This window comes from Trachemys scripta, chromosome 3 (genome assembly GCF_013100865.1).
Source record: "Trachemys scripta elegans isolate TJP31775 chromosome 3, CAS_Tse_1.0, whole genome shotgun sequence".
Lineage (NCBI taxonomy): Eukaryota > Metazoa > Chordata > Testudines > Emydidae > Trachemys > Trachemys scripta.
In genome coordinates, this window is record NC_048300.1 from 40,701,423 (window position 1) to 40,724,800 (window position 23,378).

General features: G+C 41.0%; 1 protein-coding gene across 4 annotated transcripts in view; it reads left to right on the forward strand.

The window, feature by feature from the left end:
• Positions 1-22,656, forward strand: part of SYT14 (synaptotagmin 14) — a 179,184-nt gene extending 156,528 nt beyond the window's left edge. For 2 of the 4 annotated variants that reach the window (XM_034764507.1, XM_034764505.1), the window contains 3 exons: positions 12,225-12,414; positions 15,757-15,813; positions 17,003-22,656. In XM_034764507.1, coding sequence (XP_034620398.1) covers positions 12,225-12,414; positions 15,757-15,813; positions 17,003-17,316 — 561 coding nt within the window. In that variant the 3' untranslated portion in view covers positions 17,317-22,656. The remainder of the gene's footprint in view (positions 1-12,224; positions 12,415-15,756; positions 15,814-17,002) is intronic. The other 2 variants (XM_034764508.1, XM_034764506.1) reach the window with 1 other exon arrangement.
• The last annotated feature ends 722 nt before the right edge of the window (positions 22,657-23,378 follow it).

Consider the following 23,378-nt stretch of genomic DNA (forward strand, 5'->3'; position numbering starts at 1 on the left):
AAAAAAAAAAAAAAAAAAAAAAAAAAAAAAAAAAAAACCCAAAAAACCTAGACTAAAAAGAGTATTCATTACATTTAATCTTTATTTCTTCATTTAACTGCTATTTGGCAACATCCTTTACTAACAGAGTGAATCTTATTATTTCATGCATATTTAACATGAGGATATAAGCATCACTTAACTCTTTGGTTCTGCTGAATATGTTCCCACTAAGCAGAATTTATGCTAATACTGTCCCAGTTAAGTAGCAGTCAGTGCCATTCATTATCATTAGGTTAAATTGGCTTCCTGGGAGCTAGCCCTATAAAACATATGATGATTAAGTGATGCATATTGTACCATCTAGCAGATTTCCTGAACTGTCATGTGCTCTAAAATTTTCCTCTTTGCCACTGAGAAAAAGCAGATCATCCTCTTTTGGGCACAGGAAAGTATTGGGAGATCAAGGGGAATGAGGAATTTAAATTTCCTCCCTAAGTCTGTAGTATTTGGAGAGTTAGCATCAAATAGAGCCCACGTTAATGTGCTCATTGTGAGTTGTTGGTACACTGTGCAAAAGTTTGAAAAACATTGTATTTACTTGAACAGTTTTGCCTTAAAAAAAAAAAAAAAACACCTTAGTTTTTCACTTTTCTCTTCCCTACCCAAACAAAGCTTGCAAAAAATACCATACAGGTCTTGAGAGGGTGTCTATGACTGTTTGGAGTAGCATTGTCCAACTTAACTCTATAAAAGCCTACAATAATAGTACATATAGGGCTGAATGCTTGAAACAAATGAAAGTTACAATATCAAATTCAGTTCAGCTAGTCACTGAGGCTGGTATTTCAATACATTATATTGATACAGTACTAATAAAAATTCGATATATGTTAAGTGGTTTATTATTAGACATTTCCACAACTAACATGCTGTGAATCACATTTTTGCTACTGACAGATTATCAACAAGGTCTAATCTTTCTTACATATATTTTTAAAATCTAGAAGACTCAGATGTTTTTGTTTCATAAACATATGAAGGCGCATTTTTAACCTGTGCAGATAGGAAAATATATAACTTTTACTGGCCACAAAATGTGCCCACATCATTCACCAGTTCAACTGGTTCACAAATTATAACTGACTTCTATTGTTTCATCGTCTGTAGGGTTCCCACATTCTGATCAACAGTGCATAAATACTACTTCTTAGTTTCAGAGGGGATAGCCGTGTAAATCTGGATCTGTAAAAGCAGCAAAGAGTCCCGTGTCACCTTATAGACTAACAGACGTATTGGAGCATGAGCTTTTTTGGGTGAATGCATCTGACGAAGTGGGTATTCACCCACGAAAGCTCATGCTCCAATATGTCTCTTAGTCTATAAGGTGACACAGGACTCTTTGCTACTTCTTAGTATTAATAAGTTGTATTCCATTATACTTGCCCAACATAGTGCTGGCTCCATTGTAGGTTTGAGCTCTCAGAATTTTCAATGACAAGTTTGGGGAAAAAAGCACAGGACACACCACATCAGCCAGTGCTTGTTCAATAGTAGTACTAAACTACTGAAATATTAATGTGTTCATCAAAAGCTAATGTCATCATTTGCCAAAGAATAAATAAAAATGAATGAAGAAAGATTCTGTAAATACATTAGGAGCAAGAGAAAGACAAAGGAAAGTATAGGTGCACTACTTAGCCAGTAAAGAGAGGTAAGAACAGAAGACATCAAAAAGGCTGAGGCTTTTAGACCTTTAGTACCTATTTTGTTTCAGTGTTCATTAAAAAATGTTGTTGATGATCAGATACTCACAGATAATATTAACAACAAGGGGGAAGGAATGCAAGTCAGAAAAGGGAAAGAACAGGTTCAAGAATATTTCAATAAGTTATACATGGTTGTCAGCAGGAACTGATGAAATTCATCCTAGGGGAACTTAAAGAACTAGCTGAAGCAATCTCGGAACAGTTAGTATTTATCTTGGAGGACTCATGGAGGATGGGAGAAAAGCAAACATAGTACCTGTTTTTAAAAAGGGGAATAAAGAGGATCAGGGGAATTATTGACCAATCAGCCTAACTTCATATCTAGAAAGATACTGGAACAAATTATTAAACAATCAATTTGTAATCACCTAGAGGATAATGGGGCTATAAGTAAGAGCCAACATGGAATTGTCAAGAATAAGTCATGCCAAACCAACCTAATTTCCTTTTTTAACAGGGTTATTGGCCCAGTGGATAGGGGGAAGCTGTAGACTTGATATATTTTGATTTTAGTAAGGATTTTGAGACAGTCTGACTTGACATTCTCATAAGCAAACTAGGGAAATGTGGTCTAGATGAAATTACTATCAGGGGGTGCACAACTAGTTGAAAAAGAGTAATTATCAATGGTTCACTATCGAACTGGATTGGATAAGGGGTGGAGAGTATGCTTATAAAATTTGCAGATGATACCAAGCTGGGAGGGGTTGCTAGCTCTTTGGAGGACAGGATTAGAATTCAAAATGACCTTGATACAATGGAAAATTGGTCTGAAATCAACAAGATGAAATTCAATAAAGACAAATAGAAAGTACTACAGTTAGGAAGAAAAAAAATCAAATGCACAACTACAAAATGGGGAATAATCGGCCAGGCAGTAGTACTGCAGAAAAGGGTCTGGGGGTTATAGTGAATGAGTCAACAATGTGATGCAGTTGCTAAAAAAGCTAATATTATTCCCAGGAGTATTAACCGAAATGTCGTATGTCAGATATGGGAAGTAGATGTCTTGCTCTACTAGGCATTGTTGAGGCCTCAGCTGGAGTACTGTGTCTAGTTCTGGATGCCACATTAGGAAAGACTGGATAAATTGGAGAGAGTCCGAAAGAGAGCAAAACAAGATAAAAGGTTTAGAAAACTTGACATATGAGGAAGGTTGACAAAACCAGGCATATTTATTCTGAGAAAAGAAGACTGTGGGGGCACCTGATAAGTCTTTAGATATGCTAAGGGCAGTTATAAAGAAGACTGTGACCAATTGTTCTCCATGTGTCCACTGAAAGTAGGACAAAAAGTAATGGGCTTAAGCTGCAGCAAAGGAGATTTAGGTTAGGTGTTAGGAAAAACTTTCTAACCAATTAAGCTCTGGAATAGGCTTCCAAGGGAGGTTGCGGAATCCCCATCATTGGAGTTTTTTAAGAACAGGTTAGACAAATGCCTATCAGGAACAGTCTAGGTTTACTTGGTCCTTCCTCAGGCAGAGGACTAGACTGTAGAGGTCTCTTCCAGCCCTACATTTCTATAATTATATGAAATACTCAACATTAACAAAGTCAAGAAAAAAAACAAAACAGCAATATGGGGAAGTAGAACCCATGTAAGATTCCTCCCCAAACATGGCCGCCTTCAAGCTTCTTCCCCACACAGCCAGCTTCAAGTTAGCAAAGCAAAAGAGATTTCTTTCATTAGCATATTGGGCAGCTAGGAGACCTCCAGGATCTCTTTCACTCATGGCAGACCAGGATTAGCATTTTATATGACAAATGGGCCCTGGTAAGAGTTGGAACAAATGACCAACATAAAACATTGGGAAGAAAAATATCCCTTCCCTGGTACTTGCACTTACAATGTGACTTCAATTGAATTGAGAGCAGAATTTATCTCCGACTACAAGTCCAGAATAAGTCACAGGAAGAGATGAACATGTAAGAAACAAACATCCTACAGTAACTCCTCACTTAAAGTTGTCCCAGTTAACGTTGTTTCATTGTTACGTTGCTGATCAATTAGGGAACATGTTCGTTTAAAGTTGTGTAATGCTCCCTTCTATTGTCATTTGGCAGCCGCCTGCTTTGTCTACTGCTTGCAGGAAGAGCAGCCTTTTGCAGCTAGCTGGTGGGGGCTTGGAACTAGGGTGGACCGGCAGCCCCCTATCAGCTACCCGCTCCCCTAAGTTACCAAGTTGTCAGGGTGTCCCCCTCCCCCCTGCTCCTGCACCCCACTTACCCCATCTTCCATAGAGCAGGGGGGACAGACCAGGACTCAGGATGGAGGAAGCTTGCAGCAGCTGCGTCTCAGCAAGCTGATCTAATTAAGGCAGTGTACTTAAGGGAAATGCGCATATCTCCCTCCATTCCTGCTGCCTTGTGTAGAGAGAGAGTTAACCATTGAGGGCTCAGCCAATTGCTAGTTCATCATTTAGCAGTATGGGAAATATCCCACCTTCTGACTCCTCCACTTCAACCAAGCTTCACAATCCTCATCACTGTGTACCAGTATTAAATTGTTTGTTTAAAACTTGTGTGTGTGTGTAATGTCTCTTATCTGGTGAAAAAAATTTCCCCTCATTTACATTAATTCTTATGGGGAAATTGGATTCGCTTAACATCGTTTCTCTTAAAGTCACATTTTTCAGGAACATAACTACAACGTTAAGTGAGGAGTTTCTTTATTTCAATGAATTGTTATTAATAATAAAAAATGAAGAAAGACAAATTAAGTTATGCTATGGACTGGGATGTAGGCAGTCTGGCCTAGTAGTCAGAGCAGGAGTCAGGTCTAGTGAGCAGAGCAGGTGTCCAGGTTGGGGAACGAAGCCCAGGGTCAGCACCAGAGTCAACTGCCAATTACCAGAGCCGGGGGCAAGCCAGAATCAGAACCAGGAATCAAAGCTGAGAGTCACAGAGTCGAGGTCAGATGCCAAATGCCAGAGCCCAGGGTCAAGCCAGAGTCAGGGTCAGAAGTTGATGGCCGGGGTCAGAGCCAGGACTAGTAACTGATGATTGGAGATGAGGTGTAAGATCAGGAATTGGAGGAGAGGCAAGGATCAAGCACAGAGCAGGAGCATAGTGGGAACAGGAGTAGAGGTAGGGATGAGGCAGGAACCAGAAGTGGAGCAGGAATCAGGAAGAGGGTTCGATGCAAGAGGCAGGCACAAGCAGGGGCCAATGCAGCCACAATAGGAACTCAGCTTGTTACTCAGACAAACTTCCTGTGCTGTCTGGCTTAAATAGTGTGGTTGGACCAATTGGTGGAGCAGGGCAATCCTCCAATCAGGGCTTCTGTGGGTGATGCCTTGGCTGAGGCTAGAGTCCTACCAGCTTCTTGGCCCACCCCATTTCAGAACACATTGCGTGGAGGCTAGGATGTGGTGCCTGCCTGGGGACTCCCAGGCCTGAATTTGAGACCCAGGACATCACAAGCTCTACATAAGAGATACCATTGCAAATACCAGTTTTTTTCAGTGCTTTCTAGGGAACAATGTCTGCTGTTTAATTTGATCCAGTTAACTCTGTTTGCTGATGGAGAAGAAAACAGAACTGAACCCCCAGGAATGGGGAGTCACTTCTCATGTGCCACAGGGCTAAGGTTCAGATAGTAAGAAAACTTTCCTCAGGAGTTCAACATGCCAACACTGTGCATTATATGTATTTTCCTCTATATGAGGGGAAAAGGTCTTGTATTTCTTTTGGTTTATTGTTTGTTGTGCAGTAGGAACCAGTTATGATGTGTTTGATAGAAACATTCCTATACTTGATATACTCCTTTAGGGATTCTTTTTTAAAGGTTCAGTTTTGTTTTCTATTTGGTACACACAAAGAAGTTAACAGAGATAGACCCTTAATCTCAGATGTGTACATACACAGTACATTTTAATCTTGTAATTGGATGTAAATTCACCCATTCTAATGATGTTGATCAAATCAATTCTGAGAGACCTTGCAGTAAAGTACCAGCCCACCAGCCCGCGCCCACCAGGACCTCCTACGCAGAGTGGCGCGGAATATGAGCCTTCAAGCGGAGGAAGTGACAGAGGTGGAGGACCCTGTGGTCGATATTTTGTCCGCCGAAGCTCCATCAAGGGTGGCCCTACTCCTTATTTGGACCATCCAGACCACCGCCAGAACAATCTGGCAAATGCTTGCATCCATTCCCCCGACTGCTAAGGGAGTGGAGCGGAAATACTTTGTCCCCTCTAAGGGGTATGACTGTCTTTGTACGCACCCACAGCCCTGTTCACTGGTGGTGGCCTTAATGAACAAAAAGGAATGGCATGGCCAGCAAGCCCCAGCACCCAAGTCAAAAGAGGCCAAGCGCCATGATTTATTTGGGCGCAAGATTTATTCCTCGGGGGGACTTCAGCTCAGGATTGCTAACCAGCAGGCACTCCTGAGCCGATACAATTTTAACTCTTGGAACTCCATGCTGAAGCTCAAGGAATCCAGAGAGAATCATATACTTTAAGGTCAGAAGGGACCATTATGATCATCTAGTCTGACCTCCTGCACAACGCAGGCCACAGAATCTCACCCATCCACTCCTATATCAAACCTGTGTCTGAGCCATTGAAGTCCTCAAATCATAGTTTAAAGACTTCAAGATGCAGAGAATCTTCCAGCAAGTGATCCGTGCCCCATGCTGCAGAGGAAGGTGAAAAACCCCCAAGGCCTCTGCCAATCTGCCCTGGAGGAAAATTCCTTCCCGACCCCAAATATGGCGATCAGTGAAACCCTGAGCATGTGGGCAAGACACACCAGCCAGACATCCAGGAATGAATTCTCTGTAGTAACTCAGATCCCACCCCATCTAATATCCCATCACAAGCCATTGGGCATATTTACCGCTAATAGTCAAAGACCAATTAATTGCCAAAATTAGGCTATCCCATTATACCATCCCCTCCATAAATTTATCAAGCTTAGTCTTGAAGCCAAATATGTCTTTTGCCCCCACTACTCCCCTTGGAAGGCTGTTCCAGAACTTCACTCCTCTGATGGTTAGAAACCTTCATCTAATTTCAAGTCTAAACTTCCTGATGGTCAGTTTATATCCATTTGTTCTTGTGTCCACATTAGTACTGAGCTTAAATAATTCCTCTCCTTCCCTGGTATATATTCCTCTGATATATTTATAGAGAGGAATCATATCTCCCCTCAGCTTTCTTGTGGTTAGGCTAAACAAGCCAAGCTCTTTGAGTCTCCTTTCATAACACAGGTTTTCCATTCCTCGGATCATCCTAGTAGCCCTTCTCTGTACCTGTTCCAGTTTGAATTCATCCTTCTTAAACATGGGAGATAAGAACTGCATACAGTATTCCAGATGAGGTCTCACCAGTGCTTCGTATAATGGTACTAACACTTCCTTATCTCTACTGGAAATACCTCGCCTGATGCATCCCAATACCGCATTAGCTTTTTTCATGGCCATATCACATTGGCGGCTCATAGTCATTCTGTGATCAACCAATACTCCGAGGTCCTTCTCCTCCTCTGTTACTTCCAACTGATGCATCCCCAGTTTATAACAATAATTCTTGTTATTAATTCCTAAATGCATGATCTTGAACTTTTCACTATTAAATTTCATCCTATTACTATTACTCCAGTTTACAAGGTCATCCAGATCTTCCTGTATGATATCCCGGTTCTTCTCTGTATTGGCAGGAGTTTGGGGCTTTGGCAGAAGAGGGCAAAATGGTGGCACAGACCTCATTGCAGGCCTCGTTGGATGCTGCGGACTCTGCCGCGTGGAATTTATCTTCCAGGATCGCGATGAGGTGAATCTCTTGGTTGCAAGCTTCCGGCTTGCCACCGGAACTTCAGCAAACATTGCAGGGTCTCCCCTTTGATGGACAGGGCCTGTTTTTGGACAAGACCGATTCAAGGCTGCAAAGCCTTAAAGACTCAAGGGCTATAATGAGGCCACTGGGCATGCACACACCAGCTACCCAGCGGAAGCCCTTTAAACCTCAGCAGCCTTCACAAAGCTTCTATCCCCCTCCTTGGCTGAGGCAGGATTTTTATAGGAGACGGGGACATAATGGCAGGAGGAAGCCCTCCAACCGCCAGTCCGGGCAGAACCAGGGCCCGTCCAAGCCCTCGACAGGTTCTAAACAAACCTTTTGAAGGGATGTCCGAGGGCGATGTACTAGACCTCATTCAGGATCTTACCCCACCTTTCTTGAACCATTTATCCCGTTTCCACCGTGCTTGGTCTCTCATTTTCCAGCTCTACTTCTCCAACATAATTTAATCCCATGCCCACAATCCCAGCCATTTTTTGCTATCTTTGATTCACTCCTCAAACACTCCCCTCCTCCTGTCTCCATGTCTCTCTCTGCACAGAATCTCATTAATTTCCTCAAAGAGAAAACTGACAAAATATGACATGATTCTCCCTCCCCTTGGTTTCCCTTCCCTTTCCCTCCTACAACTCTCTCATCCTCCTCCACAGTAACAGACACAGTGGTTTTTCATCTGCTCTCCTCCTCTTCTAACACTTCCACTTGCCCCAGTGAGCTCATCCCATCCCATCTCATCTCCTGATCTCCCTTGCTCCCACTCTCATAACCTACATTACTCTTTTTTCCTTAATCTCTCACTCTCCTCTGGCTCTTTCCCCTCACAATATAAACATTCTTTAATCTTTCCCTTTTTAAAACAAAGCCATCCTTGACCTCACTTACCTCCAACTACTGCCCCCTCTCCCTTTCATCTCTAATTTCATTGAATGCACTGTCTACAATCACTGTCTGCAGTCCCTCTCCTCCAGTTCTATCCTAGATCCCCTACCGTTGATTTCCGCTTCTTGCATTCCACTGAAATGGCTCTTGCTAAAGTCTCTAATTACCTCTTCCTGGCCAAAGCTCAGAACCAGTACTCCATCCTTGTCCTCCTCAACCTGTCAGCTGCCTTCCATACTAATGACCATGGCCTTCTTGACATTTTGTTCTCCCTTGGCTTCCATGACTCTGTCCTCTCCTAATTCTCCTTCTATCTCTCTAATTGCTCCTTCAGTGTGTTCTTAGGAGGATCCTCTTCATCACCCTCAAACTTCCTGTGGGTGTTCTGTAGCGCTCTTTGCTTAGTCCACTTCCCTTCTCGTCTATATCTTATCTCTGGTAATCTCATCTGCAAACACGAATTCACCTATCATCTCTATTCTGATGACTCACAGATCTATCTCTTTACTCCCAGACCTGTCTCCTTCTGTCCAAACTAAAATCTTGACCTGTCTCTCTGACATCTCCTCACGGATGTCTAGCTTTGTGCCCAAGCTCAACATGGCTAAACAGAGCTCTTTATCTCCCACCCCCCAAGTCTCCTCCCCACTCTTTCTCAATCACTATCAACAACACCGCCATTCTGCCTGTCACTCAATACTCTTCGACTTGGACCTCTCTCTAGGTACTCCTATCTAGGCTATATCTAAATCTTGCAGATTTTTTCTGAGTAATATCTCTAAGATATGGCTTTACTTATCTATCCACACAGCTAAACTCTCATCCAGGCTCTCATCATCAGCCATCTGAATTACTGCAAAATCCTTGTCTCTGGCTCTGACAAATGCAGCCTTGCCCCACTCATATCCTTTAAGAATGCTGCTGCAAAAACATTTTCCCACCTCGTCATTTTTACCACTAACATCCCTCCATTTGAAGGGGACTCCAGAAAACATGCTCACAGCTACCTCATTATCCTCCTTCAGACCCCTCCTTAAAACTCTCCATTGCCCTGATGCCTACAAAAACTTGACAATGGTTAGGCTGCTGATAGGCTCACAGCACTGCCTATTATACTGACTGATACTGGGTATATCTGTCATGCAATCATGCGGTGTAATTCCAGCTTAAGTAGACAAACTGAATAAGCTCAACAGAGAGAATATATATAGCTTTAACAGCTGTGAAAAATTGTTCTTGTATGCCATACCTGCAGTTATGAAAACACATTATAAAAACAGACTGGCCAAACCTTGATTTTTTCTGTTTCTTGACAGCCAGCGCTTTTGGAATGTACAGTGTACACAGTGCTTGCTGGAGCTGAGTCATGTTCCTTTTCAGCTTTCCACTTTGTACTTCATAGTTTAGGTTGAGGAATGTGGGGTTTTTATTTGCTTATACCAAAGAAGCAGAGAGTAAATGCAATTAAAAAATATTTCATAGTTCATTTTCAGCCCTAAATAATGAACATTGGAAGAATTATCAAAGACTGAAAATGCAAATTTGGATGGTTTGGGGGGCTGGGATCTGAAGATTTGGGTTAGGACCTTTTCCAGCAGGAATGTATTTGGTAACACCGTTATGCATTCACATATAAGGGCTGGAATTCTTGGAATAAGCTTTGGGAAGCTTGTATCATCCTTACATTTATTTGAACGTATTGTTTCCGTTGACGAGAATTAGGACAAGGGTTCCATTTGAAATGCAATCTCATAGACTAAACTAATACCTGTGCTATAATTTGGTCTTCTGTATTTCATTCATGCTTTATGAGTAAAGTAAAATTTTCATTTGCTTTTAAGATTGACCTAGGCCTGGGAGGGATAGCTCAGTGGTTTGAGTATTAGCCTGCTAAACCCAGGGTTGTGAGTTCAGTCCTTGAGGGGGCCACTTAGGGATCTGGGGCAAAATCAGTACTTGGTCCTGCTAGTGAAGGCAGGGAGCTGGACTTGATGATCTTTCAAGGTCCCTTCCAGTTCTAGGAGATTTATTATATTATATGGTCCCAGGCTTGATCTCACTGTCCTTACCACCAATTTCTAGAAAGGGTATGGATGTGTTGAACACTGGAGAAGCAACCACCTCAAAGAACAATGGATCCATTCCCCCTCCTTCAATCCCTCCCCAGCAACTCCTTTAAATAATGTTGAGTCTGAAAGGAGCTACCCCAAATTTTTTTTGACCGAAGGAAAGGTGGGTACAACTTACAGGCCTCCCAGCCTGGGTAGACAGATTTGTGCTAGTGGGGCTCAACCTAGTGCCCTGTAAATAGCAGTGGCTCTGATGGAGACTTGGGCTAGCTACCTGAGCTCAGACCCAAAGGTGTGTGTCAGTGGGCATGATCTTAGGTGGCTAGCCCAAATCTCCACCTGAGTGGCAGTGTCCGTACTGCTATTTTTAGTGTGCTAGCTTGAGTACTGCTAGTGCAAGTCAGTCTACTCAGGCTGGACGGCTCACTTCCAGCTGCAGTGTAGACAGACCCTTAGGATCTTTGAGGGAGGAATTTAAAGGAGTAAATTGGGCATTTTAAATTCTCTCCACAGCTTCCAAGCAAATAGCGATTGGGCCAAATAAAACCCAGAACCTTGTTTGCACTAGAGTTACTATATGCATATAGTCCCCAGAGTAGGAAGTCCACCGGGACAATAACTGTGATAGTGTAAAGTAGCTGTAAACTTTCCTTTGCTGGGGGGAGGGGCTGAAAGGGGCCAAGGTGGGTGTGAGCAGCCTGGGTCAAGAGGCAACACAGTCATAATGGCTGGGAGATGTGCATCCTCTTAGAGGTTCCCATGGTGGAAATTAAAGCTTCCTCCCTTCAGGAACCAGGGCCGGCTCCAGCATTTCTGCCACCCCAAGCAAAAAAAAAAAAAAAAAAAAAAAGCCGCGATCGCAATCGGCGGCGACAATTGGAAGGAAAAAAAAAAGCTGCGATCGGCGGCGGGCAATTCAGCGGCAGGTCCTTCACTCCTAGAAGGAGTGAGGGACCTGCCGCCCCCGAATTGCCACAGGTGCCGCCCCTCTCCCTTGGCCGCCCCAAGTACCTGCTTGTTAAGCTGGTGCCTGGAGCTGGCCCTGGCAGGAACGTAGGTGGAGGACACTAGATCACTGCCTGTCCACTGTTGATGTGACTTTCCCTCCCTGCCACTCAGGGCACAGAGGCCTGTTACATTCCATATGCCTGGCTCAATTAATCTACCCTACTAAACAAACTGGTTCTTGGCAGTGTGTGTTTGTGTTTGTGTTTCTCCTCGTGTCTTTAACTGTATGCTCATGAGTTTTCAATCTGGCAAATAACCTTTACAAAGGAGAAATAAAAATTCCCTGTATTTTATTGTGTTCCAAGTTCAAATGGTGATTTCTATCTATGGAAAAACAGCAAATATCCTAAGTTTAGTAGGCTCTTAGATGCCAGCAAAGTACACTGTGTGTCTCATCTTATCAATTCAAGTAAGTAAAGACCCTAAATGCCGTGTTTGTCTTGGTCCTTTTATTCTTCCTGACTAGTTAATAATGAAAACACAATATTAATAATAACTTTGTCTCCAGATTGCTTTGTTCTTTGTTACCTCAAGTGTATATCTAAACACAAATACACTAAAGGACTACATTTCTCATCTAGTGCATAAGGGTTTTAGGCATGCAACTCCTGTTATTGTTAAAGTTGCTTGCCTAATTCCCTAAGTGCTACACTAAAAATTGATCTCCAGTAGCTTCACTCTGTAAAACGCATCAAAATATTTCATTTCTGCTTACAGGGCTGTGACTCTCAAATAAGCATGTCAGAAATGTCCTGCAGCGAAAGTACCTCCTCTTGTCAGTCCCTGGTACATGGCTCAGCTCCAGAAATCCTGATCGGCCTACTTTATAATGCCACAACTGGAAGACTATCAGCAGAAGTGATAAAAGGCAGCCACTTCAAAAACTTGGCAGCAAACAGACCACCCAGTGAGTGATAATCTTTTTTTTTTTTTAATCATCCTAATACTTCTGCACTTGTGGGGCTCTCAGTGGTGGGAACTTCAATCCTATCATTTAGTCTTACCCAGTCAAAATGAAATAGAGCAATCATCAACTAATCTGTTTCATGTTTTATATTTCTAGTCAGTTGGGAAATAGCAAAAATCTAAAATTCAAAATATTAGTTATAAGTTGACAAGACTGTTTTAATTTTTCATGATGACTGACTAATAAATTACCTTTTATTATAATGATTAATCACTAAACTATTAATGCCTCACATCACAGGCCAGGAATAAAAAGTTACAGTTTTTAAAGAAAAAGTATGTGCCAACTAACACTAGTGTAAATATGGTGAAGCTATTGCTGTTACTAGGAGACTGATGCTACAGTCTTTAATTGTGTATGTGCTTGTGTATGTATGTGATATATTTGGAAAAGCTATTTAACTTTGGAAATCTCAGAGAAGACAATCTGAGACAAATTCTAGCCTTTGCCATGTGATGCAGTACAGATCACCACTTAAATTGGAAAATTCATCATTGGATGGAGCTGGGAAAACTTTTTCATTCTAACATAGTCTGCAAAATGTACTCAAAATCAACCTTGGTTTGAGATGAACCTGTGTCTAAAAAGATCTCCAAATTTTCTAAGTTTGTATTTTGAGTTTGAGCATAATTTGCTGAAATAAGATACATGGAATAAATCAGATGGTATTTTTCCTCTGTCTAGTGTTCCCAATTTTGGTTGGATGTATTCCTTGACGTTTCCTGACATGACATAATCTTTAATTACAGATTAATCTTAAATTCCTGGAGACTCCAGGACAATCCTACCTCCATCCCTAATTGGTTGCTCCTTCTCATGTGATGTGGAGAATAAGCCCAGCTAATCAGAATTCATTTTTTATTTGGTTCCTATGTGATTCCATTCTAATTCTCTGATCCAACTTGGCAAAATTCAGTAGGTGTCTGTCTGACTCAAGCAGGTTATAGCCAGATATGTCTGGAGGTTCCGACCTTGGCCACATTATTCCCCAGTCTAAGTTCCCTCTAAACTGCGCAGCCGCACAGCTGCCTATTAAGTGTTGTTCAGGCGCTCAGGGCTGCAGCGGGTAGAGATGCCTCCCCCCAAGCCACAGACCTGCCCCGGCCCTGACCCAGCTCAGCCCTGAACCTGCTGTGACTGAGGGACAGGCGCCCCCCCCGCGACCCAGCCCAGTCCCAGACCTGTAGCAGCCATGGAAGAGGCGCCTCTCCCCTCCAGCCCAGGTGCTGCTGCAGGGAGAGAGAGCTGCGGGGGTGAGTCCTCTCTCCCCATCGTTGCCCCAGGGAGCCCCACTGCACCCCAAACCCCTCATCCCCAGCCCCACTCCAGGGCCCGCACCCCCAGCCGGAGCTCTCATCCCCCAACACCCCAACCCTCTGCCCCAGCGCTGAGCCCCTCATCCCTGGCCCCACTCCAGAACCCACAATCCCCAGCCAGAGCCCTCACCCCCTGCACCCCAACCCTCTGTCCCAGGCCTGAGCCCCCTACCACACTCGGAACCCCTCAGTCCCATCCCGCCACATGAATTTTGTTATGTGCACCAATAGGGAGGTGATGTGTCAGACATCACCTCCATATTGGTCCACATAACAAAATTCATTCCACACATGGGTGGGGAAAATTGGAGGGAACAGTGTCCCCAATCCGCAGTTTTCCTACTGTTTTGCAGGCTTACCTGGCAGGCTGACAACATTAAAAAAGCTGTTTTCCTATCCTGCCCATCTCTGGGATTCTCTTCTTTAGCAGCTGAGTCAGGAGTGGGACACCAAGGCTTGAGACTCTCTCCTCTCTTTTCCCTGGCTCTTTACTTATCCCATTCGTTACCTTTGTCTCAGCCCTCTCCGCCATCTCCCACTCTGAATATCTTTCTGCAGGGTTGGAGCTGAGCTTGGTGGTCATGGCTGGAGAAGAGTATGGTGTAATCTTAGCTGCCCTTGTGTTGCCAAGCAGCAGCTCCAGAGACATCTCTTTGGAGTCAAAAACTAATAGAGATTGCAAATTAGATCTTGGTTTCTTTTTTATTTCTGGCAAGTCTGGCAGTGCCCTAATATTCTACTTTCATTCATTTCCCAGTTACTGGGAATTACCTTATTATTTTATGTTTTGATTAATATAATAATGAGGGCCTAATTCTATATGTGCAAACATGAGATCAGAGTTCTGTTGTTTCCATAAAGCTGAGATGTAATCTAATTTCTAGTTCTGATATGAGTGCTAAAACACTCATGATCCCATAGAATCCCAGTTTTACCCCTGGATCACAATGAGATTCAACTGTGAAAAGTAAGGTTTTGTTCAGACATGACCCTTTTCGTAGATGAGGGATTGTGAACGCATGTAAATTGGGCAAAGTCCTTTCAAACCAAACCTGGAAGGGTTCCTGCATCTTTATTACTGTTATAAGAGTTGTAGTGAACTTATCAAGCTACAGACTGACCTATGCTAACAATCAGAGTTTGGAATTTGACCTGATATAGTATCTATAGTATAATTATCACTATAGTGTGATGAAGATGAGTGTACTAATCCTGATGAACTTTTATGTATTTTTAAAATTCCATTATAATTTAAAATGATACAGTAATGCATAAACTTTCATGTAGTAATTGTATGCATTAGTTTTAATTAATGAGTTGTTTAAATTTTAAACTAGAGATGGACCCACATTTGAATCCCAGGTCTGAGCATCTGTGAACTTTGCAGAAGTTTAGATCAGTTTCACTTTGTGATTCAACTTCATCTCTGCTTCAAACAGTCACAAAGTAACATTAAATATAATGACTGACCAAAATCATTATACATTTATAGGATTAACTTTTCAGGTCAATAATCTTTCATTCTATAATTTGTAATATACTGAGCATAATTACTGTGTGTAGTCTTACTTAATATGCTGGAGTTTGCATGAAAAAGTGTAATGTTTGATAAAGAATATACAGTGATATCAACCTAGTCTTTTATAATCTGATCACTTGCATGATTCTTTCTATGTTCAATGTGCTTTAAATCCAATAACTATTAATATTAAGATCTCCCGCTATTTAAGAAGTGTAATTTTTTTGGTAAAGATTACACAATGAATGTACAAAATTCTCATTTCATTAAATTTTACCCAACAATCCTTTTGTTCAATCCTCTATCCGAACAGAACTGCTAAGGTTTTGTGTTCTTCCGCTCCAGTGAACAGTGTTTCCTCTTAAACTTTAACCTTTGACCCTCTCTCACCAAACTATTGACATCTGGTCATTATTTCTTTTACTGCTTTCCACCCCCTGTTGTCAGACGGACTGTTCTGTTGTCTAAAACACTTGATAGGTGGACAGGTTTATATAATCCGAGGTGAGTTCCTGTAGAGACTAATTGGATGTTGTCTTTTTCATGCAAAAGAAAACTTGCCAGCAGTAAAGCTGTCCACGGCTGTCCACCATGTTAGTTTCCAAAATGTACATTTATTATCTGTGGTACTCTTAAAAGTAGTGGTAGCACTTATCTCTGATTATGGATGATGGTATTTCAGAACATCTAAAAAGTGAAAACATGCAATGAGCTTCCTTTTCACACAAGCTCTAATCTTTTAATAATCTTCTTGTCATGTATACGAAAGGAATAAAAAAGCAGATTTTTTTCAGACAATTGTATATTTCTTAAAATGATTAATAACTTTATGAAATACAAATGCTGTGTACAGTATGCAGGTGTCATGACAAACAAGAAAAAATACAGTTTTAAAAATAAAAGGCTTATCACTCCAAATACTAAAAATCATGGTGTGTTAAATGCATTTTACAGTATAGATTTTAAACATTATATCGGCGTTTTGGAAGTACTTCCTAAAGCACTAGGCAAGCCACATCTTAAAGAACCATGTTAAATTCTGCAAAGATTATTTATTTTCTCTCCAAAAATACATTAAATGTAATCTTGCATGAAACTAGGAACTATAAAAGAGATTTAATCTGTTTTGTAAATATCCACCATTTAATACATTTGACTACATTTTGGTCTTTAAATGTAAACAAAATCAAAAAGCCTTAAGTAAGAAACCACATCCATGCAGAGATTTTTTTTTTAAGCATTTCATCCTTAGCTGTTTGATGTCATTGCTGCACACCAACATTCGTTTTTCCTCTTCATTAGTTGTCTTCATTCCACTTTGTGTGTTCTTATTTTCTGAAAACTCAGTGATATGCTTTACAGTGTTGTGGCTAGTTGAAGCTTGCTAAGTGTTAATGCTATTCAAGTCTGCTTTGTGTACAGATGTCGGGGGGGGGAGAGAAGGATTATGAGGAATACCTTTAACTAAACTCATTAACTTAGTGAAAATACCAGCTACGTCATTAGCGCAATACAAATATTTTTGCTTACTTATCATCTTCTTCACATTATAACTATGTATCTCCAAACTGAGCTATGTTCAATCAACATGGTATACACCATATTCTTATGTAGTATGTTATTATAGATCTCATTAGCAAAAAGTCCTAGTCTAACACACAGCTAACATTCCAAAATGTTATTTATTTTGTAGATACATATGTTAAGTTAACACTGCTGAATTCCATGGGTCAGGAGATGTCCAAGTGCAAGACATCCATCCGCCGAGGGCAGCCAAATCCAGTATACAAAGAAACCTTCATTTTTCAAGTGGCACTATTTCAGCTTTCAGATGTGACGCTTATACTGTCTGTGTATAATAAACGCAGCATGAAACGAAAAGAGATGATAGGCTGGATTTCTCTAGGTCTCAACAGCTCAGGAGAAGAGGAACTAAATCACTGGACTGAAATGAAAGAATCCAAAGGACAACAAATCTGTAGATGGCACTCATTACTAGAGTCTTAATAGGTAGTACCAAGGGTCAGTTGTGGTTCCAGGGAGTTCCATGTTTAACAAGACTGTCCCTTAGTCACCACCAAGAGATCTGTTATGGAAGTGACAAATTCAACCTTCCACCTTAAAGAATGCACAATGTGCGATGGAGCAGAACATTTTACACATTTTCTTCAATTAATTTGTCAGATACCTCACTGGTGTCAGATTAAACCTTTCTGTACACAGATGAGAGAGCAATTGCTCCATCCCCTTGATGCATTCAATACTGTTTAGTTTGGGATTATTTTCTATTTAGCAATTCAAATATATTTTATGTAAAAATCCCCAAATTATTATAAAATCCTCCTATCACGTTGGGGTTTTTTAGTGCTCTTATATTTTTAGTTTCTGACCTGCCAACGTCCCGATTTAGGGACACTGGCCTTTAATACAAGAAACAAATTATTAAACTGTGAAACAAGAAAACCAAACAACAACAAAAAATCACCACCACTTGGGAAGAAAGCTTAATATTGAATATATTGTTATTTTAGATTGATTTTGTTTTTTAGGGCTTAGTTGAATTAACTTTTCATTTCTGATGTGAAATTAGTCTGAAAAACTCTAGGACTCAGTGGAATCAGGTGAACTTTGACATAAAATAAATGTTTCTTCAATCTGTGACAGGAACAAGCTCCACATTGTGGCATAAATTGGGTTTTTCCCCATTTGCCTGTGCTTGTGCCTCACCCAAAGAGACCAGATCACTGTTCTGGTCCCTTGCAAGTCTGTTTAGACAGGTTGTACTGTAAAACTATGTAACTTTCTGTTGAAAGCACTTCCTGTATTCATGTATTCCAATATAGGAAGCTTATAGAGCACGAGTTTACTAAAAATATCTTTTCATTAAACCAATTGATATGCATTTCTTTAAAATGTCAATATTGTGAAGATTATGTTGAAAGATCACAAAAGAAACAGTAGTAGTTAAACTGCTAAGGCAAAGGACCAATTCTGTGATTTTGGGGAAAAGAAAGATATTTTTGTTTCCATGGCTGGTCATATGAATTGCAGAGTTTCAAGAACCATAATTTCTAGTCTTGTTGCTGGAGGATGAATACAGGGGATCTAGAAGAGAGTTATTTCCTCTCTATTTTCCGGGTGCCAGAGAGAAATAGGGCTAACCCATGAGTTGTCAGGGCTTGCATGGAACATTGAACTCCCAAATGTATGGGTCCATTTGCTCTGCATCTATGTAAGGCTGGCACGGTTGGTTTCATAGCAATGTCATGGTGAAAAAAAGCTGTAGCATAATGGACAAATTTTGCCTTTGGATATATACCCACAACTTCCACCGACATCAGGGAAGTGTGTGTGTGTGTGTGTGTGTAGCTGAGGTTTGGGCCTAAGTACCGTAAGTACAGTAGAGTTTCACTAATTCACACTGACTGCCAGATCCAATTCAGATTACTAAATATCGTGGATGACTCAGTAAGTAATGACACCGTTTTTTTTGTTTATTACAATAATTTTCATGTCATCTTAATTGCTACTCTACAGTATGTGAGCAAACATACCGCAGTTTATTTCTTAAAAGTAATGAAGTCCCCAGTGCAGCATTCACTGAGAAGGAGGGTACGATTGCTGTATTATTTTTGGTGAGAATTATTGATGTTGTAGTGAATTTGGATAAAGAAAAAACTCTTTCTTGTTACCTCTGAACAGTTCAAACTTTGGGATACAAAGACAGTCAGGTACTGTGTGATTGCATACAGCAAGTGTATAATGTTAAAGATACATCATGTGATGCTCAGATACTCACAATACTTTAATGATTTCATAACCCCTTTCCTAAGACATCTCCCGTTACAGTTTTCAACTGACGTTTATTTCGTGCCTTTCGTATCACACTAGTGGAAGCTGCTAATACAAACGGATGGTTGTATTTGCAGAACAGGGCCTTCAGTTTTTATTAACTTAAGGATTTCTCAGAACATTGCCACAGGAATTTTCTTTCCTGTCTTGCATGTTGTTTTTTATGTAAGGCACAATAAACTTCATTTTGGTAATTCAAACATCCAAGAACTTTGATTAGCCAGAAACATTGTAAGTAGCAGTACAGTATAAAGAGTTCTTTCCAGGTCTGTTTGTTGCTCAGTTTGTGAGGTGCAACTTCAAACTCATAAATGTTTAAATAAAAATATACGTTAATTTTATGTACATAAGAAAAACCACTTCCATTTCCCCAGCTAATTTTGGTTTCACTTACAATAGACACACTTGTTATTTACTGAGTTACTACCAGGAAACATGTCATACGTGACCAAGGGTATATTTGTGAATATTCTGAGGCAGTCTTCTAAGATCAAATATTGTCTGTCAAGGGTTGTCTCTTGTACAGGTTTCACTGTATAAAGTGATGTACAGTATTTCACAGTGACTATTGAACAAGATAATTCCATTGCAGAGCATGGGGGATATCTCAGGTCATCACAGACTATATTACAAATTAAACTTGGTGAGTCTGTAACCTGGAAAAGGAACCCAAACTACACTAAACTATGTGAGCAATCAAATTCCTTTTGAAAAGTAATATTGTTTAGGAATGACATTTTCATGTATTAACAATTCTGACATATAAGACATTAACATATTAATTTAGACAAAACATGTCTAGATGCATGTTGAGTACATCTAACGAGATTCTTTTTGTTAGATCATGATGCTCTTCCAACATTTTCATGTATGATTTTCATAGACTTCAGATTCAATAAGTGTATCACAAAGTTAAAGGTCTTACTTATTTAGGCTCCTGCAGTATAAATGTATATCATAGAATCATAGACTTTAAGGGAAGAGCTTAAAGGAATTTCTAATTTTACATGGACATCATATACAGGTAATAGAATGTGGTCAGGTGTTTTTGTCTTTCAAAACTAATCACATCATCATCTACTGGAATTCACCTGGGAATTTTTATAAATTGGCAGTAGAACGGGTAACTGCTATGTTGTTCTTTATTCCTAGGTCAGTGTTATGACTTGTGATTTTGCGAGTTTTTTTGTTTTATAAATAATTTGCTTAATGTGAATATACACTCCCATATTCTAATTCTGCCTTTAGATAAAGCTTTGTGCAAACCTTACCCCAGTAGCTGATGCACAGAGTCTTTTGTATGCATTCAGATAGAACAAACCTCAACCAAGGAAAGACAATCCAAAGAACAAAACCACTGGTATGTAGTAGAAAGAAATCAGAACAGGGCCTTTGTGCTTGCCTCAAAATTGTGCATGATTCTATTTTCTCTTGACTTTTTCTGTTGTTTACAGACCTCTGTTTTAAAGGTACAGTCAGCACTTATAAGAATTTATCAAATGATTAAATTATTTTTGTCCTGTATATCAGAATTACACAGAGATTACAATCCTTGAATTGATACTGATTTTTGATACAACGCTGCAATGGTTTTTTACCCCTTGGATTGACATAAAATATGCAAGGTTTCTTGGAGAAACTACACTTAAAAGGGTTTTCTATCTTTTCAGCAATATATATACCTATATATTTGAAGAAAGGATTAAAATCTTCCATACTATACATAGCTCTTTGAAAAAAGGATTACAAAAGTGAAAGAGAGTGATTGGCTTCATACTTGAATTGCACAAAAGATTAAGGGCCAGATTGTGACCTAACAGGCCAATACGAGGGAGTATGAAGTTACCAGGTGCCCTGTTACTCCCCTGCACTGGCCAGTAACATAGCAGTGCAAGAGAGAGGACAGCTTCCTGTGCAGGTGGGTGGGGAGTGGACAGAGCCTTGGCTCCATTCCCTCATTTGCCAGCCAGAACATCTGGAATTCATGCTCTGGGGAGAGTGACTCCGTGCCAGGCATAGGACTGGTGCAGATAACTTCGCCCTGAGCAAGAGGGGGCATAGCACTCGCAGTCACAGTCTGGTTCCCGGTCTGCTCCTGCGGCAACACATCTACATGCTGCCCCTTGTGCTGGGCTTGTGGCAAAGCCACAATTCAGCCTTAAAGTAGGGTCTAGCTTCTTGCTGACACAGCAGCAGCTGAGGATTTGCTGGTATACAAGAGCTATGGATTCAGCTACTTGACAAATACAGCATAGTTTCTAAACATAACTAAAATCCTCAGAGCATATTAATAAAATGAAGGTTCAAAATACAGTGATTACTTGAAATGAAGGCATGCCCTTTTACTGGTGTCACAGGCTCTATTTATCAACTAAACAAGTCCACAGGCTATAATGGAGTAGGCGACAGTACCCAAACCACCGACTGGTTTTATTGCAGATACTATAGGAGACAGTTTTTCAGCACTCTAGAGACTTTCACCCATAAACTATTGCAATCATTCCTATTGGTTACAATAGTGCCTGTTTTTATTATTTTCCCGCCTGACACTTTTTGGGTGGTTTCTTTTTTTTCCTACCTCCTCCACTTTGTGTTTCTGTATTTGTCTGTTCATTCTCTGTCCTCACTAAGGGGGTCTGGTCCTGTGAGATGGTAGGCACCCTCAACTTCCGTTGTCCTCAGCTACTTGACTTTGAGGGTGGGGGCCCTCAGCACCTCTTATCACAAGGCACTGAAGTGGAGTGCAAAATAAGGCAATTGACCCAATTTTGGATACCTTGCACCATTAGAGTCAGTAGACAACCTGAACTCAACAAATATTATCTTTTTAAAAATGGTCTCCCAAACTAAAACCAAATAATTCCTGTTGTTATGATTCGGTCATTCCCCTACATTATGACTAGCTTTTAGATTATTGTTGTAAATTTCTCTTTCTTTGATATATACTGCCCTTGTAGATTACAAAGCCACCAGAGCTTCAACAAAGAGATGAAAGGATGGAATTTGGGAAAACTCTCTTTTAATACAATAAAATCTCCCATTGACTTAATTGAGAGAAGGATCAGCCTCTTTACCTATCCATCACACTTGTCTGGAGGAATGCTGCCTTGTCTAAAGCAGGTCTCTAATATTATGGCTTGTCAGTAAATACTCCTGGGGGAATTCTGCGCCACTGTGCAATGCAGAATTTTGCAGAAATTAATGTTGTGCATGCAGAATTTTCTTTGCCCCCCCCTCCCTCCACCGCAGAAATGGGCTGCAGAAATGCTAGCTGCCACTAGGGGCTACAGGACCTGTCAGAGCCCATCTCACAAATAGAAGACAAGGCCAGGGGGAGGGGGAGGGAACTGGAGGGTTCCCAGCAGTTGCAGTTCCCAACACAGCCTGAAGGAAGGAGACGGCAGTCCACAGGAAACACCCTGCAAGCCCAGGACCCAGCATCAGGCTGTTTCTCCCTCTGGATCCCTGGGCTCTAAGAGGGTAGGGTCTGTGAGTGTCTGGGCTGGGGGCCTGCAGCTGGCCTCTGGGGGAGAGGGGGTGTGAATGTTTGGGCTGGGGAGGCCCTGCAGCTGGCCTCTGGGGGGAAAGGGTGTGTGAGTCGTCTAGGGGGGCTGCAGCTGGGAGGAAGAGGATATGAGTATCTGGGCTGGGTGGGCCATGGCTGGGCTCTGGGGCAGGGGGGCAGGGGGTGTGAGTGTATGGCCCCCTGACTGGGCTCTGGGGGAGGGGAAGGGGGCAGAGAAGCAGGAACTGGGAATTGTTATAGGGATTTCTTTAACTCTATATTCCTGGGGGAAATTTTTGTGTGTCTGTATTGTGACAGACATATTTGCTGACAGGTATTTTGAAATAAATTACCAAAATAATTGAAACTGGTGTGATTATATAGCGTTATTTTGACAAATAAAATTTGCAGAATTTTAAAATATTGTGTGCAGAATTTTTAATTTTTTTGGTGCAGAATTCCTCCAGGAGTAAGTTAAGCAGACTATCCTCTTTCCTGATGTTGAATTTTCAGTAACAGCTAGATATTTATATACTCTAAGAGTTATAGTCTCCTATTGAAATGCATGCCTAACTTCTATTAATGTTAATGAGGGGAACTCACAGACATTAACGGGAGAACAGACCCAACCCCAAGAGAGTAATAGGATCAGCAGATTAGAGCACTGATATAACATGGTATCTGCAACACAACCAAATATGATTTCAATTAT